This window comes from Notolabrus celidotus, chromosome 4, assembly GCF_009762535.1.
Source record: "Notolabrus celidotus isolate fNotCel1 chromosome 4, fNotCel1.pri, whole genome shotgun sequence".
Lineage (NCBI taxonomy): Eukaryota > Metazoa > Chordata > Actinopteri > Labriformes > Labridae > Notolabrus > Notolabrus celidotus.
In genome coordinates, this window is record NC_048275.1 from 18,773,892 (window position 1) to 18,793,370 (window position 19,479).

Here is a 19,479-nt window from a genome sequence, read left to right on the forward strand (position 1 = left end):
TTTTCACTGAAATATAAATAGACCACAGGGAATAACAATAGCCTACCACAGAATAATGATAGGGGAAAGTGCTGCAAGCAAGAGTTGTAAATACAATTTTTTTTTTAAAAGTAGGCTGTAGGAGCATCATCAGCAAAATAGCCTGCTTGAAGTATTATGGCATAGACGTTTTTGTCTAATAGCTGATCTATTACCAGTTTGTTAATTTTCTGATGTATTAATGTGCTGGAGGCAAACATGATTTTTAACTATTTAATAGGCTGTTTGTTTTTTAACTTAAATTAATATATAAGATGCAAATTAATTCATACAGAAATAACACCCAACTTTACTGACAGATGGATATGTCCTGTCAAATATGGGTATAAAATAAATGATAATAAATAAAAGTACCTGAAATGTGTATTTAAGTACAGCTCATGTTGTCCAGTAAGTATAATACTTTTGAAAAAGTACTGTACGGTACCTAATACCTTTAATACAGCTATGCAGGATGTAAAGAGGTGTATTTGGGGAATTCCCCATTGAAAGTATTCCCAAAGCGACTGTTATTTCATGACATTTTTAACTGAATGTTTATCTTGGTTTGTCTGTTTTTTCTAATAACTATAGAGCCAAATACACTGTCCAAAATAAAGACATAAAGATGTATAGTTACCTAGATTATTTCTCAAAGTATAGTAGCACAAGGAAAGCTTTGAAAATATTAAAATTTCACAATATAGAGAACATGGACTGTACTGTATAAAATATTGGACAGAACAACAGCTATCCTAAGTGAAGCCAAGACTTTCAGAGCTCCCCCTGGTGACTGTCTTCAGTATAACCTGTCTACTCCAACAGAAACATGGGTCAAACTTGTTTTTCAAACATTCTTACTGTCATAGTAGTTATTTATTTTCATACTGATTTATTTGCAACTGTACACTCAGAGAAGTTTAGTTTTAATGAGTCATTTGATGTAAAAAAGAAAAAAAAAAGACTGATTGATTGAAAACTCTTTCGACAAATATGAGCTCCTGCTGTGCTATAACAGATTAGCAGAATAGAGGAGGAACAGAGAGAGAAAATACAACAAACACTAACACATGAGTCTCTGAACTTTCTGGAACCATAAGTGTATATTTCAAATGAACACAATAATCGTTTCTGCTGTGAACTGTACCCACCTTTTAGTTAGCAGAAGAGGTGTAACATCAGTCCAGTGGCTCCACCTGCCAGATTGTTTCTGCACATGCTTTGGCTCCACCAGTCTAATATATCAATGCCCACATAGGCTGTATTTAGGTTTCACAACTTACAATAGAGGGAGGTGGAGGCACATTGTCCATTCAATATACAGTCAGAGATAGATAACATAAACAATGCACATGAAAGACCACCCAAACATGCACAGAGTGTACACATAAATACTCATGTCACATGATCTGTTAACCACCACTCACCCATTCTTATGTTTTTTACACTGAAGCAAAATTATGAAGCTAAAAATATGTAAATGTATACAGATCAGCTCTTAACATTTCTCATCAGTCATCAGGATTTCTCCAACATAAAACCACAATCATGTAGTCTAATCACATATCTCATTATCTCACCATGCAGGAAATAACACGTCACTGCAAATCCAGCCGGGTTTAAACACACGCACACACACGCACGCACGCACACACACACACACACACTCACACACACACACACACACACACACACACACACACACACACACACACACACACACACACACACACACACACCCACGAGTCATTTTGCCCTACTTGGCTGCATGCTGAGTAGATTTCTATTCAAATCAATCCGGCCTTGCTGCCAGTGCAGGAGAAAGGAAACAGTAGAAACAGGCCCGTGACCTTGGAAAGAAGACAGACTTTTCCTGTCTTTGTTCCAAAGTGTCTATCATCATTCTTCGGTTTGCACCACGTGAAATCACAATGAGAAATTCAGACAGTGTAAAAAAAAAGCCTTGAGAATACTAGAGAGTATCCATAGAAATGCAGGGAAAGAAAAGAGTTGTGTTACATCCTGCTTCAAAAAGCACATTGCAGGCAGTTTTGTTTTTAGGAAACCATGGGTGTATATTTGTGAAACATGTCCCTTGTGTTTATCCTGTTTCCTGGTTTCCAAGCTATTGAAGTCCAAACCCCAAAAAAAGTAGCACTGTAACAAAAATCAAACCAATTCTAGTCAGAGGGTTCCCTCTTTTGACGACAGCAACTTTATCTCCCAGACATTGAGACATATTCAGTCAGCCAGGCAATCATAAAACAGGACAAATCCACCTCTGTTGACTGGGACAATAAGGCTATCTCACAACATACCCTCATCTTAGTGTTACCCAGTGATTGTGTGGGCCGGGGGCTGTTCAAGACTCAGCTCTGGGCTGTGTGATGATGGGATGGCCGAGGGGCTCTGGTCACTGATCACAGAACAGTGATTCCCTCTGTGCTGCTGCTTCAATCAGCACTGCTACAAAGCTCCCACTCTGTCTGCTGTGTCAGCACAAAAATATAATCTTTGTGATGTGGGAGAAAATAAAAAAAGACCAAAGTGAAGAAATAATCTATCTCAGCAGCCGTGTAAATGTTTGAAATGCTGCAGGTTATAACCGCTTTATCACTACATAGAGTGATGACTGGTAAGAATAAGAAAAGAAGTGACAACTAGAACTGTTTAAGCAAAAATAAAGTTACAGCGTATTCAGTAAAATGAACAAGTGACCAAAGTCATAGTTTCAATGGTCGTGTTTGCACATAAAACAACACCCATTTTTTACTCATTGAAAAAGTGTCACAAAATAGAACTGGGGCATTAACACCCACCACAACAACATAATGAAATGACATCACACCCCTTGTTTTAGCTTATTATGCTGAATTTTCAGCTCTCTCACCTCATCAGTGTGTTGTCTGAGGCGGTTAAGGGTGGCGTCAAAGGAAAATAACCCCAGGTTAGAACCTTAATGAAGTCAACAGACCAGAAACATTTGGTTAATAAAGCATGATACAATGGAGAGAGGTTGATTGCATTATACGTTGACATTCTCTCAAGCATTATGGATTATTTTGTAGCTGTTCTCCCTCAGGGTTTATCTTCTGATCCATATCTGTCAGATTCATGTTTTAAAAGTTGGAAATATCAAAAACTCATGCAACATTAGCAAAATTGCTTCATACAATCTGTTCACAATGGGAGTGCATGTTTATTGCTTATATTCCTGTAAAGTGGATGTTGTGGAAGCATTTAGCTTTGAGTTTCCCAAGTGGTAGCATTTAAAGTACTGAGTCATCGTGTATTATTCAGTGATTTTTTTAAGGCTTCAGGTTATATTTTAGGTGTGTCCTGCCTGAGCAGCTATTTAAAATTCCATTTTCACTCTACATAAGATAAAGAATTAATACTGAATATTCATGCATGAAAGCACCAGTGTGTTGAATTAGCGGCATCTAGTGGTGACTTTTCAGATTGCAATCAACAGAGAAGAAATGGCTCCAGCCATGCATGAGAACCCGTGGTGGCAACAAAACTTGTTACATTTTTGTCCCCGCTTGTTTGTTTGATTGGGGCTACTGTAGACTGCTGGAGGTGCAGCATGACAGACTCGGTAGATGAGGCCTTACCTATTTAAATATGGAAATCTCATTCTTCTAACAAATACAAAATTTTCTCTTTCTGTTGATGATGCGATGATAAAAATAAACCGCTTTTACTCCATTAGTCCATATGTACCTATTTATCTCCTTCATCAAAAAATACTTGTTCTCCAACACACACATCATAAACCTCTCAGTTTGGATAATAAGCTACTCTTGAAAATTAATTTTGTGTTGTAAAAAGTCACTGTACTGCTTTATCCATAGCTTGTTGAAGGTTTTCATTCTGCTGTCATGTTCCACCACAAATCACACCCTGTAATCCTGTGTAATACAGCTGTCAGCAGTGCTCTGTTATTACTGATGTTTACCAACAGGTGGCGCCGAACACCACAGCTTCCAGCTGGAGCAGAGTAAAACAGCTCTGAGAGTCACCTTTATTAGTCAGCCTGTCATTTATGATTATGGCCAAAAGGCTCAGCAGCACTGCGTGAAAACAAGGGGGAGGGACTGAAGAGGTGCTACTAAAATTAGCAGCCACCGCTCCTTGTTTGTGTTTTGATTTATTTTTAGGTTCTAAAAATGTTTTCACAGTTCACAGGATATAACTCATACTTTCCAAAAGAGAGCTCCATTTAAGGAGAAACCCCTAAATCCACCCCTCCTTTGTTTATTCATCTGATTTCATGGCAGCTGTGTCTGCTTTAAAGCCAAGTCAGAAACAACACAAGTAGACTGTTTTTAGTGAATCTAAACTTTTTTGAAACCGTCCAGGTCATAGGTGAAACAGGTGGCTAAATGGTTACGCAGCTCTGGCCTTGATTCTCCTACCTTGTTTTAAAAAGGTCGTCTTAACTCAAGGCCCTGCAGTGTCACACATGTCAGGCATTTGCATGGAAGAAATTGGGCTTAAATGGGTAACACATGACTCATTCTGTCTCAGCCTCAACAGCTGCAACAAGCCAAGCACTTATTGGACAAATATGATTCGCCTCAGAGCAGAGTGAGTCTTCAAAAGCTTTTCCAATGTGGAATCTTTGACGCAAGCTGAAAAATAAAGAGATATTGAAAGGAATTTGGTGTGAAACATATTGAGTTACATTCAGGCCATATCACGAGTATTCATTTTCTTTTCACTCGCTGGATATTATTTCCTGACCTCAACCTGACAACTGTTATGAATTCTGCATTAGCAATCAAAACAAAGGACTATTATGCAGCGCTGTGCTGGCCCCCGGTTAACACTTGGCTCATATTGCCTGTACAGTAAACAGCCCACAGATGTTTTACATTGATATTAAGAACCTTAATTTGTCCTGTGCAGAAAAAGGCCAAGCATAGCGCTGGGATTAAGCTCTCAGCCATGTATCACACACAGCACAGACAGCAATCTCATTTAGCTTGAGTGAAGTTTACAGTGAGTGGGTTTTACATAGGTCATTAGTTGTCTCAAAATACCCCCCTGTCACCATAGCAACTTCAAGTGACTGCTAAATTGCCTTATAAAATGTGATAAATTATTAATGCTCAGAGTTTTTTTTTTCCTTTAATATGTGTGCTCAGGCTCTCAGCTCTGAACAAAATACTGTATTTTCTTTCCCGGCACTGCTGTAATGGAACAATTCAGCAGTTGTCTGTCATATTTCAAAACCAACCCATTGTCTCCTCTTGTGAAAAGGCTGATTGCTATGCTCCTGATATATCACAGGGATTACGCAGATTGCTGAAGCTGTTATTTAAATAGAATACCTCATGACAAATCCAGAAATCTGGCTGGGTTGTAATTGCCTGTACACATGCTGTTATTTGACGTATCCATAATGCAGCACTCTGAGCCGAGATGGGAGGGTGTCACGCACCAGTGAATAATCTGATCATAGATGTCTGCTGACATTTATGCCCATTTTATAACAATTCAGTGTTTGACAGAAAAAGGCAGCAGTGATGCATTACACAGATGGTAAACGCTGAGGTCACTGTCCTCAGCGGCTTCACAGTCAATGATGGTTTGACCACTGGGTGAAATAACGTGACTGATGTTTGAGAAGCATGGAGAACATCTTAAATGCTGAGACCTGGTTCTTTATTAATGTATTCCTTAGATGTAGAGGTGACACTATGACCTTTTTGGTTGAAAAAATCAGCATGTTTTGCTTCTTTCCCTACTCTGAAAACATCCACATAACTCACAGGCGGCTGTAACTCAATCTAACAAAATGCCTTTTCAATCACTCTCATCTTTTATAGTTATACCCATCAGGCATTTACATAAATACATTATTCATAGTTCTAATCCTGGTTTCAGATGGGGAGATATAAAGCGAGAGTGTGTGTGTGTTATGAGTGGGAGTGTGTGTCCTGATGTGTATGCAGATGGCAGGGGAATGAAGCAGCCTATTTTGTTTGTGGTTTGCACATTTCTGATTCAGCCGAGTACCCTCCATCAATGAGGCAAATTTACATTTGCTGCGGCAGTAATAACCCAAAACCCATAGAGGTGTTAACACTTGTATACACTCGAATTCACGTTGGCCTGCCGCATGATTACATTTGTGTGGCGCTTAATAAAATGACTCACTTGACATTATCAAACAATTCAGCTGTAATAGTGGCCCATGAATGTGAAATTGTGTTTTGCAGGCAATTAGTTCATTGTCAAGGCAGTCATTCAGGCTTTGCCAACCAATGTTTTCCTTGTGAATTAATCTGCCTAAAAACATATAAATGTATGCTATTAGATGTAATCAATGGCTGCAGCCATGAATGGATACAATAATTGGATTGTTGGAAATGAGGGACTTCAGTGATGAATATTGTAATTGAAAAGATGTATTGCAGAAAACATCAATTATGCATAAAACATGATGAGATATGGTAGCCGGGATAAATAACAGTGATAAGAACTAAAAGGGAGAAATGTATTTGTCTATTCTGTGAGTAATAATCCACACGGTTCACTGCATGCAGTGACGCCTTTGATGTTCTAGAGATATGTCTGCATCCCAGATATTTATGAGCAGTCAGTTAATATTCAGCCTACAGTATCACTGGCTGACACCTGCAAATATACACCGAAATCATCTCAAACAGCCTCCATATCAAGCTTGATTAAAAGCTACTCTTTCAATAAACTAATTGGATTTCTTGTTCATGTGCTGTACAAATAGATGACTCACATGTGACTGAATGGAGAGAAATGTAACACCACATCATAATGAGTCTAAGAGGCTAAAATTAGCCCTGCAGCATCACTCACAGCTCCTGTTACCTTTCCTAAAGTCACGCTGCCTGCAGACTGTAGCCTTTGTTATACTGCAGCACAAAGGCACAGGTGTAAAGTTACTATTCAAAAGTGTTCCCATGGACAAATTTACTTGATGGATATTTGATGTCTCAGGGCTTTCCATTGATGATAGATGGATATCCACTGGGTAATGCAATTGTGCATGCAGAATGAGTCGGAGATAGAGTGTTTTGCCCTAATTTCTCATAAGCTTTCTTGAGTGAGTCATTTGTAGATTTTCATAATGCCTTGCAGTGCAGTGAAAAATGTGGATCCGTATATCATATTGAGAGCTTTTACTGTAAGCAAAAGTGATACTTGGCCATCTGCATTTAACCTCTCACTGCTAACCATAATTCAAAATTAAATAAATATCAACAATGACATAAGACATTTTGTATATGTGTTGAAAAATAGCTTCAACAAGCTATTGTTATTTGCACTGGTAAATATTAACATTGTGTTGGTATGACATGATGACTGACAAAATAGCCCCACTGAGATATTATTTTCCAAACTAACCAAGATGACTGCCACTGTTGTAAATATGGCATCTTGCAAGTATGAAAAACATGAATGAGAGGTGGGGAACAGTTGTTTAATATATTATTTCATGCCATATATCTTTCTGTTTCATTTGAAATTCCAGACATATGAAATGTTGTAAACAGCAACCTATGGTAACATGATTTGATGTGCTCTGATGTAGCCACCTTCAACTGTTAAAAGTGTCTGTCGGAAAGTAAAAGGTTGTGGACTAAATTACAAGTCTGAAATAGTTTGGCGATGGCAAGCGTTTAACATGAGAACCAGCTAAGAACAGATACTGCTAATTATGTCAATTGTTATTGAACCGTGCCTTAAATTTAGCATGTTATAATTAGTGGTCGACAGATATCAGTTTTTCAGTGGCCAATATATAATGCCGATATCAAGATGTTTTTTTGCATTTGATAAAATTCATCAATTTAATATTATTAACAGATGAGAAACAAAATTGCTGAACTATAATGAAGATTTTATTGATTATTGGTTATTTTAGCAGAACCATTTTCAGATGGATTTTTAATTAATTCATGAAATGGAAAAGTGCATTGGGTTATGACTGATATTTATGTCAGAAGCAATATTAAACTGCATTATTCAATACATCATAACAGAATATATATTAAACACCAGCTAGTAGCTGCTTTAGCTTTGACATGCTGTCATTTAGGATGGGGAAAAACAGGATATGGTTTAGAAAAGACCATGGCATCAGCCTTGGCATCGGGCCGGTGCCAGTTATTTTAAAATGCCATTAATCAGCCTGATTCTACGGGCTGATTCTGGTTCTGGCACTCTTAATAATAACCTCTTGTATCAGATTCAGATCAACATTAAGTTATCACATCACTAAATTATTCTGAAGTTATGTTTCTGGGCACCTAAAAACAGTTAGTCCAATAATTACTCTCCAGTTACGTCAGTTCTGCTTCCCATTAACTTGCTAAATGCTACAGCATGTTTACCAGTTTGCTGCTGAATGGCTAATTTTGTCAAAACAACTAGCTTAACATGCTGAATCATTGTGCAGCACAGGGGAACTGCAGATTTAAAAAAAGCTTGTTAGACACTTGTTAACACTACAAGCAACCTCTGTCAAGTACATGTATGTGTAATATATCTTCTGAATAAAACATATATAATCATGTAACACAACTATATTTCTGGATATTGTCCAATGTGATAGCTAGGCATATAGTGCAGCTTTTGCTTCAAGGATGTGTGCAAAATGAATGTACATAATAGAAAATTTATTCATCATAAAATATTAATAATTTCCTCTTTTCTTCCTTTTGGCTGAATCCATCCAATAGTTGATTTAAAATGATCTCTGCAGCTGTCTGAGGATTGATTTCTTGCCTGTATTAGTTTAATAGTAAATATCATTTCAAAGCTATAACTACTTAAATTAATTTCCCTCATTACAGCAAACATATGGGCGGAATAATGCGAAATATGCTTTTAATTGTGTTGGTGTTGCTTTTTTGTTGCTGTGGTTATAACTGTGACTGCAGCTCTCCACACTGAGGTGACTTTCGAACCACATTCTGTGGCTCCCTGCTGAGGCTGCCTCATTATGTGGAATGTGGAACACCTGTGCTGGGAAAAAGAAAGGTTTTACCACTTATCCACTCATTGTACATTGCATGCTGCAGGCAACAAATAACCAAGTACACCAGTTTGTCCAGATATGTTCCAATAAAAGGTATTTGAGTGCCTTTGTGTAGATTTTTTTCTGGTTTCTATGCTCACTGATGGAGTCAACACATGCTGGCAGGAGTAACAATAGTTTTATGTTGGTAATTTGTAAGCAAAGAAACAAATAATACAGTGTATGGTGATTTTACTCAGCAAAATGTGAGCAGTGATTGCAAAGCATAAAAAGCAAAATGCTTCAATCTGACATTAAAAAGTATCCTCCAAGATTCATGAGCCATGTGTGAGGCTGGATATTAAGTTGAGTCAAACATTTACTAAAGAGGATTTAAGCTCCTGCACATCAATGTGGAAACTTTTCAATGATTAAATTATTCCTATAAAACCTCAAATATGTGTACAATTATCCAGTACAGCTGGCAGTTTGTACTTGTTTGTCTGTAAACTACTTTCTAGATGCTTAGAACCCTTTTTCTTTTTTATTTGAGCATGTTGATTCATTCTTGTCATGTTTCAAGTTCACCCATGAGGTAGAACCATGTAAATATGACTTATTGATTTCCTTTTTTAAACCTTTTCTAATCACAAAGACCTCTTCGGATAGAGGGCAGCAGATGAGATTGTAAATGTTGTACTCAACATACACAACTTGTATCATGCAATATGTAATACAATCAAGGTTCAAAAGTTCCCTCAAGTTTTGACACCACACTTTCACATATAACGTCTCTCTTTCCAAACATCTTCTGGTTGATTTATTTTATAAAAAAGATTTCTCACCATGTAGCTCTATTCACACCAATTCACATCAATATATGCATCACAATGTTGCAGAGGCTGCTGGGCTCTCTGTGGCTGTTGACAAGCAAACACTTGCAATTGCCAGATAAGAGCTCGAGTGGTGCCATTGATTAACCAGGGACTTCATTATAGTGGCTGCCATTAACAATGCAACCTCATTGATTCAGCCACTGAAATGGCTAGGAGAGAAATCAGGGAAGATAACACTAAGAGCCACGCTTTATATTAGATTCACTGCAGGATCCCAGCACTGCTGCAGCCATGTGTGAGACAATGAGGCTCTGTGTAATCCACCTTTTACTCTGAAACAATGCACTAAACTAGTACTTAAAATATCTGAGTGTCACAGAACACTACCTCAGCTATTTTAGTATTAATACATCATGTTCTGCTGCTCTGAAAAGAGGGCAGTGGAGAGAGGCTCTATAAAAAACTTGAATTGTGATCTTAGGCTGTATCAAAATGATTAAAATTACATTACATTATATTGGTTAATTAAACCTCTTATTGATATAAGCCTATCGGAGACTAATGACACTTAATCTTTGAAATTAACCCATGTGCCTTTTAAAGATTATCACCAAGCAGCAGCAGCAGCAGCAGCATAACAAGAAAACATGTCCCTTATTAGACAGGAAAACACTTTCCTGGAAGTGAATCAATGCCCCTGTTTGCATTGCCCGTCATTTCAGGAAGAAAAAGGCGCATTGCGTAATAGAGTACTTGAAATAGCTGGTGTCAGAAGTAGGCCTATGTCGCTGTTGCATGCACTGTGATCTGAGTGGAGGATAAATGCAGGGCAAAGGGTGGATGATGGTGGACAAACAGCGCAGCTCTGTGGACAGAGCTGGTACTTCTCAACACATGAATAATTCCAGACAGCCGATAAAATCCAGCTGACACATTCAGCAGCGGAGACTGAAAGGACAATGAGTCTACAAATAGTAACCGTAAAGTTTAAGTAACTTCTGAAAAAATGATAATAATAAATAGAAATAGCTTATTATTAATTAATATGTTAATGTTGTTCATCTTATGGATTTGTAGTTTATAGTGTTTCATAATAAAAAATATTAATCAACATCATTATATAAGAGGCTTTGATCGTGCAAATGTGTTAACCCGTGACAAATATATACCCTGCTGTCTTCACAAGGACAGCGCGGCATTTTAAGATGATTTATGTCTGGATAATGGCCCGCCTCGTGAATTCTGTCTCGTGACGCCCCGCTTTCTAACTCGGCCAATTTTGTCTTTTCATGCTCGCTTAAAAATATATATAAATGTATCTAAAAGGCCATTATTTTTACTCTTAAAGCCATACCCTGGCTCCCCGAGCCATAACGCGGTACAAGTTCCGCTCACAGCAAAGCCCGCACCTCGCGGGTCCCACATTGCCTTTTGAGGAATCATTTGATAGCCCTATTAACTTTCATGTAACATTGTTTCTTGAAGGCATCCACAGCAAGCGCCTCAGTGTCATTACTGTGAGAAATGTGCTTTCATACTGAACGTCTTTTACACAAGTCCTGGAAGGTGCATAAAGTTAAAATAGAACATAAATGCGGAAAATTACAACAAAGTGGAGTAATGTTGGAAGATTATTCATCGTGAACGTTGTTTTCTATTTTTATATACGACTACTATTTGCTGGTTGTTGAAAATCCTTCATATCTTTATGTTTCTGTGCTAATATTGAACCTAGATACGTTCTGTTGCATCATAAAAATGTTCTAAAAAATCACAATCACAAATGCACCACGATAAATAATCATACAACACTGGAGGAATATTTATTAACGTGTATATACAGTAGAATATATTTTTTCTAAGCTTCTTATGGATAAATACACGATGTTTTAAACTCCACAGTTCTACATCCCTTATAGGACCTTCGGCAATCCATTCAAGCCAGCAAGTTTGGAGAGCGTGTTGAGTTTAATCAATTCATAACGTCGAGATGGAGCCGAACTCACTGAAGGTAACGTTTGTTATCAACCGTCGATTTATTTTATTTTCATTATGCCAATCACCACCTGCTGTAAACTGTATACGCACGTGCCTAATCCACAAAACTTTGCCACATTAAATGTAGTATGACCACATCTGTGTCATATGTTGAACGTCTAAAAATAGTTACACGATACTAATTGTGTGCAGAAAACTGAGATATCCTGATGTGATATTCACCAGTCGAGTGTAATCACACAGAGATGTTTGAAATGTTTCTGTCCACTTTGCTACCATTTGTTTACCAAATGAGTATATAAGCCATTCATTAATTTCTCTGTCTGTGTTTTTTCCTCTTCAGTGGGTGGGCTCGTCTTGCGGTTTACATGGACCATATATATTCTATAAAGCCTTTAAATTTCACCGGGACGGCAAAGCGAGGATTCTGTCTCTCGGAGACTTTTTCTTCGTCAGATGTAAACCGGAGGATCCTATTTGCATAGCGGAGCTTCAGCTGCTCTGGGAAGAAAGAACAAGCAAGCAACTTTTATCAAGCTCCAAACTTTATTTTTTACCCGAGGATACTCCCCAGGGACGGACGATCAGCCATGGAGAGGTAGGAATATTAGTTGGCTGCTGAATATTTATAAATGATTTGTGCTTTTTGTTTTTTTCTTCTCTGTGTTCTTCCTCGTTCGCGAGTCTTTTTTATTAAACAGCATCTTTACTGCATTAAGAGTTGGCAGTGGATGTGTATCCTACTGAGGCAGGCTTTCATAAACGCGCGTATTAATACTGACATTGATGTATCCGAGCAGTAAAAGGATTGACCCACGGCTGTGTTTGTTCTCTAGTTTTACTTTTAGCCTATTTGCCTATTGTGGTGTCAACTGCTGAATGTGCACTTGTCCAGCTGCGCTCAATAAGGCTGCCGCTGCGCTCTATGGGGTTAATTGTGTTATAAAGGGGAAAATCCGCAACAATCCTGCGCCTAGACTCCGTCATTTCATTTCTTGGTAAGCGTGTCAAATACTGGCATATGGGCGGAAATTGCGAAACGACAATGAATGCATGGGGGTCAACCTGGCACAGATCTGTCGCTGTGATAGTTATTAGATATTTTGTAATGCTGCCTGATGTTGAAAGGGGCAGAGCGAGTCATAAAGCGTGGCGGCAAAGCAAAGCCAGCGCTGACACGTTTTAACTACTCTCCAAGCTTTGCATAATTTTCCATGTGGACATTTCCATCCGCAACAATGTGATATTGTCAGCTCGCAGCACTTACATCGCCGCTGTGTTACATGACGCCGCTTGTTGGCACAGGAAAGCAATAGTTATGATTGACTGTGGCCATATGTGGCGCTTGTGATCCGGTTACATTGCTGGTCTGAATGGCATTACTCTGATATCGAGAGTTAAACAAACGCCGTGTTGTTTTCTCTCTGATATTCCTCCGCGAGCGACAACAGCACTTTAATTACTCCTCTCTGCTTTTGATCACTTGCGGCTGGATGGAAATGATTCTCTGCTGCTGTTATATTGTTTATAGGGAAGGACAAAGCCGTGTTTGTACTCGACTCTTCCGCTGATGGCTTACTTACATTCTTTCCTCTTGAGTAATAGAGTGGCTATCACATTTCCCTTTCATGAGAAAGGTGGCTATTTATGGCCCTGCCGCTTAGACAAGCTATCATCTTTGTGGCAGAATTCTTCTGTAAACGGGTATCATCTCCTGCAGCCCTCTCACTTTAGCCCTTAACACGCCGCAATTATTTAGTAATTACTTTGAGAGCATGCATCGCCGATTTGGAAGCCACACTTGCGCAACGACACATCAGCTCCGCCCCCTTTCCCAAAGACTTATTTGCATTGCAAAGTGCTTGCATTCCAGTCCATTGGGGTATATCTGGAAAATATTATGTGCTGCACTGGCAATGCAAACGAAATCTCAAAGAATTTGGGACATAAAGTGCTGCACAGAATGATACAGCTTGTGTATTTGATAACAGAGTGAAATCACAAGAGGAACAGAACGCATGAATTATGCAGCGACTTGCATCACACAACCCTGCAGATGCTTTGAAGCTACAGACTGATTACAGAATAAGTCAAACTATCAAATAAGATAATTTGAGGATGATATGTTGAAGTGCAATGTAAGTGCCTGCAGGCTGACCTCAATTAAAGGGCCTTGTCAAACCTCCTGCTCTCAGCGAATCAGACTACTTACTGTATATTACACAGTGGAAATTGCCCTGACAACTTCAAGTCAGTTTATGACCTTCACTGAGCCCATTCAGATTCTCGCTGACTTTGCCCTGTAACACTAATCTGCCCTGCATGAGTCAGCGAGGAGCGCTTACAGATGCAAGCCATAATCCAAAAAACAAACAGGAAGGGTAAACCCACTTCACAAAAAAAGCTGTGATGTTAAAACAACTCTCTGGCTGTTAAATCTGCACCCTGGTGATGCATGTGTGAAAAGATTGTTTGTTTCAGAATGTAAACAAGAAGATGAAGAGGAGTTCATTTATAGCCACACTGGGAAGTAGAGTTTATAAACCTATCATTAGTCATTTTTCTTTGGGAGCACATAAAGACAGATTAATGGCTGTAGAGTTGCTCAGGATTGTAAATCTGTAATTGACTGGCTGAAAATTAGCTGAGTGAGTCATACAGATATGAACCTGATAGCATCCAGTTCTCAGGAAGTGTGCTGTTTTCACAAGATTTGAGTACTAAATGAGCACAGGCAGCCTTGAGAGGTGAAGCCACAGCTCGGTGTCATTGAGGCTGAAGACTTTTAGTCTTAGATCATGTTAGATTTACATTTGAATATTTCAACTCAACATAAAAACAGACTGGATGTTTTTCTACATTTGACATGCTGCTGCCATGTTGCTCGCAATCTCTATGAAATCGTGCCTCATATCTTGCAGATTGGTATTATCTTAAGCTTTGAGCCAATATCCTCCAAATACCACGAGGCATGACTCTTTCAAGAACATCACAACAGCCTTATATTGAGCTTGCTCACTGGAATTGGATTACTGATTCACTTGTGTTCTCTGCGCAGAGGTATGATGTAATTTCCTGGTTATTTCTCAGGTATTTGTTTGCTCCCAGCCTCTCCTGTGCTGCTGTGTTTTTGCTGCGCTGTGCAGTGACAAGAGGAACCAACCCATGACCTACTGTGCTTGTTTTTCTTCTGTTGCAGGGTCAGAGGTCAATTCCTTTTAAACGCAGCCAGCTTTAAAACCCATGCAGGCTGGAAATAGAAATAATGATTCATTGAATAAACTTAAACTCTCTGAGCCTGAGTTTGCTGAATAGTTGATAAACAAAACCAGAGGGGAATTTATTAATCTATGAAGTTAATTATTAAGTCCATATGTGGAGGAAGCTCTATTTTTCTTTGTGTCTCAGCCTGACAAGCAATGTTTACCCCCACCAGTTGAGCTCTGCTTGCTCTTTAAACAGGCTTTGTGCCGAGCTGCTCACCCATTATGACAAACCCTCCATTGGGGCCTCTGCTCTATTTGTCTGCCTGCAAACTGCCACCGACTAAACAGTCACATGTGTTTTAAAACTCACTGAGTGACACATTATTTCTTGGCCTGCCTCTGTCTGCTTTTGGACTCCCCATTTCAGGAGAGAGCCATGAGTAGATAACAGCTCGCCCCTCACAACACCCACTTATTGTACACTCCGCTTCAGGCGCTTAATTGCTTATTCTTATCTAATACTATATATTCCACTTTAGTGCAAATACAGCACAGCGCTCTTAATGGGAATTCACAACCGCAGAGAATATTTCTGGATCATGTTATATTAATGTGCTATTATCATCACCTCTGATTTCATCTGACCTCTCTTCTCCTCTATTCTGTCCCTCTAGCTGACAAGGCTTTGGCACTCACACACACACATACACACCTACACACACACACTCACTGACAGGCAGGGGACTGCAGCAGTAGGCCAGTATTGATTGCTGTGGAAAACACTTTGGCATGCATCCAGGGCCATTTCTTCAGTCCATGGCAGGAGTCCATGCATGTGTTTCAGTGCTTGGAAAGCCAGCTTGTAGGGAAATTAGATTGTATTCATTTGCTGCTTCTTTGATTTTTCCTAAGGGAAAAACCCTGAATGGGTAATTCAAGCATCTGGGATGCTGGTTGAATTAAGTGTAAGTGGCTTAGATATGCGACCAGCATTTTGATGGATAAGGTCGTTCTGCTGAATGACTCCAGTGTAAATGTGATATGGCACATTTTTACAGTGATCTTTTTACAGCGTCCTTGTCTTTGGCCAGTCTGTGCATTATACCAAATCTCCCCATTCACACAACAATGGCAGGAATTTAGAGTTGGGGTAGTAGCAGAGAGGAGGAGGAGGAGGAGGAGGAGGAGGAGGAGGGGGGCTTTTTGTGTGCATGTGTGGCGTGTGCGAATGTGTACCTCCTCCTGCAGCAGAACAAGTCATTAACTCCGAACACTGCCCTCCAGTGAATTCCTCACCATTGCTGAAATAGCATGTAAATTATTACCAGCTTTTTAGGATAGTGTAATTTAAAACCTTTAAAATTGAATACCCTGGACTTCAAAGGCTATAAAACCCCCCGCTAACATTTCCCATTGGTAAAGAAGTTGTCATACTTGTCCTTCACAATCTTCTGATTCTTCTCGCCAAACTTTTGTGTCTTTCCTATCGCAGTAATGATATATTTCAGCAGCGTCAACACAGCAAAGTCTTTCAGTGCTCTTTAGCGTCAGTTTTTTCCACTTTGTCATTGACTAACCACTCGAACAGGCAAACATTTGCCTTGATGCATGACTCCAGCGCCCCCAGCTACAGTGGATCGTTATTTTAACCTTTGAGGAGAATGCAGACGCAGATGAGAGGCTGTAGCTTAATGCTGCAGCCAATATTTTTCATCCTTAGATGGAGCATATGGGATCATCAGGCATTTTGTCTCCTTTTCCTCCTTGTGTGCATATATTTGCTAAAATACAAGAGTACAAAGATGCAGCGTTTCAAAGGAGCTGACAGAGCCTTTTTTTGTGGTGTCACCTTACATGATGGATGCCTCACCCACTTTCAGAGAGGCTTTGAAACCTCCTGTTATCTCGCTATTTTTCTCTGTCGTTATAATCGCAAAAGAATGCTTTCAGTTCATATATCACCTGAGCAATCTCTTAATGGAATCAGTGAATAAAAGATGAGCCAGCACCCTGCAGATATTACAGCAACTTTTTATGCATACAAATAAACTGCATGCATTAAGTGGCAGAACATTATGTACAATGATTCTCACCTTTGAGATATTATACCTTGAACTCTTTCTAGACTTGAGGGAAACATATTCTAATTCAATTGTGCCTGGCTTACTCCCCAGAGCTGCTTTTTAATTCCAAGATAAGTTTGTTTTGGGACACTGAAGCCAAGGTCAGGCATGGGGCGGGGAGAACGATAATGAACTCATATTGTGTTTCATACCTTCATTCTCTCTCCCTCTGTCTCTCTCCTTCCTCCTTCCCGTTCTTTCTCTTTCTCTGTCTCCTCATTGTCCATGTCACCATGTCCATTACTCAATTACTAATCTCCTTTGGCCTTACGAATTCCAGCTCTGACCCCTCGGAGGCAGCAGGCTGAAACCTTCCCAGCATGACAGGAGTGCTCTGTGTGTGTATGTGTGTGTACCCACAGTATAGAAAGACACCCACCCACTGGGAGCATGCACCCCATTGACTCCAGAGCTGAAAGTCCTGTCCGAGCGATGAGACGGTCCGGCGAAGAACGCTGACAGTCAGGAATGTCTCCCTCACTGTTTCTCACTGGGAATTGTTGGGAGTGATATGGAATATTTCAGGGTGCATTGACTCTAATTGGATCACCCAGTATACATAAAACTGGGAATGTCCCTTTATGTGCTGTTTTTGCCACCAGTACACTGCAGTGTCCATATAAATTGAATGATATGGATTTTAGCGAGTTTAATTTTTCAATGAGATTTCTGGAGTCATGCGTTCGCTGGAACAGAGTTATCTACAGTTTCACAGCAGATTATTTTTTCCCCCCACTTTCAGTCCATTATGTGCAGTCAGAGCAATAAATTCAGTCAGTAATGTTTTTGGAGATATCACGCTGCTGCAGTAATAACATGAATTATTGATGGAAGAACGGAGACAGAATGTAACATTCAGCTGTTAATGTGTTACCATGCATTCTAACTCAATCATAAAAATGAGCAGTTAGACAGCATGCGCGTGTATTGACTTCCTGGAGGTGAAATAATGGTAGTACATTAAGACATTAAGTCTGGGATTCAGAGTGTATAAACGGTCTTAATGCATGTGTGTAGGAAGTGTCAGTGAAATGACACCCGGCACTTTGGTATGTTGCTGATGTGGAGTGTCACCTCTTGGCTGTGGGCTTACAGTTCTCTGACCTATATTATCAAGTGGCCTGCTGGCTGTGTCTGCAGCTCGGCTAAACTATCAGCTGCCTAACTCGATGTGACAGGACAGTGTGGACAGACTGCATTTACACAAGAGCAAGTTTCCCAAAGCTCAATTTTACAACCAAAAATCCAAGTACAAGAGCCCTGCAGGGCTGATGAGTACAGCTGGACTGATCTCTCTTGTTTGAGTTATGTGTGGTGCTGAAACAATTAGTTAGTTAATTGATTTGACAGAATATTAATTAACAACAACTTTATTCTAACAGCTGGAGTGGAGTTTTATTTATTGGCTGTTAGAGCCATTAATTTGTATAAGAAAAAAATCAGCATTGCAAAGTGATTGTTTTCAACCAATCAATCAATCCGAAAACTATTAACCATGGTCAGTGATTGATTTATCAAATATGAGAACATTTGACTGAAAGAAGTCATCGAAAAAGTACCAATACAACATTTCTTTTGCTCATCTGTGAGAATTTACGCTACTTAAAAATGATCATTATAATGGTTAATTATCTGATCAGCATGACTTAATGGTTCTTATTCAGATATGAGCTTTTTAGCCTCACTACATGACAATGGATTTTGTTTTCATGTGTAGCATGGTTACTAAAGTACATGGTAAGAGTTTGCTCCATTGTTCAGAGGTATGAGAGGAGGAATGAAGTGTTATGGGGGAAAGATTTTAAGGTGAGGGACTAAACAGTGGCTCTCATACACAATGGACCGTTCAGCTAAATAACACTTTGTTTTTTTTTTAAAGACAGCCATCTAACTTGCCTTCCTCTCAGACGCTTGTGCATTACTGACATGTTTCAATGATAAGCAAGGTTTGCTTTCGCAAGCACCAGTATCAGCAGAGACAGTAAGGCTGCAAAATGTCTCACTCCTCAGAAGTTCAACTCTGGAAAATGATATTATGTCTGTGATCAACATGAAAACACCCAATGATATTATTAAGTATCATCAATTAAGTATGTCAAGAATACATTTTGACACCAACGTTGATGAATTACTGTACCCCTACAAAGTAGAACATTAACCCAAAGTAGTATATTCAAAACCATTGAACATGCTCAAAGCTACTCTGAGGAACTTTTATTGTTCATTTCCCCCCTCTGTGAGGGTAACTCTTATCTCTTGGCTTATATTGTCTTGTACACGTGATGTGT

General features: G+C 39.3%; 1 protein-coding gene across 1 annotated transcript in view; it reads left to right on the forward strand.

The window, feature by feature from the left end:
• Positions 1 to 11,764: 11,764 nt before the first annotated feature.
• Positions 11,765 to 19,479, forward strand: part of arid5b (AT-rich interaction domain 5B) — an 85,656-nt gene continuing 77,941 nt past the window's right edge. Inside the window, exons 1-2 of the mRNA XM_034681832.1 lie at positions 11,765 to 11,875; positions 12,206 to 12,460. Coding sequence (XP_034537723.1) covers positions 11,855 to 11,875; positions 12,206 to 12,460 — 276 coding nt within the window. The 5' untranslated portion in view covers positions 11,765 to 11,854. The remainder of the gene's footprint in view (positions 11,876 to 12,205; positions 12,461 to 19,479) is intronic.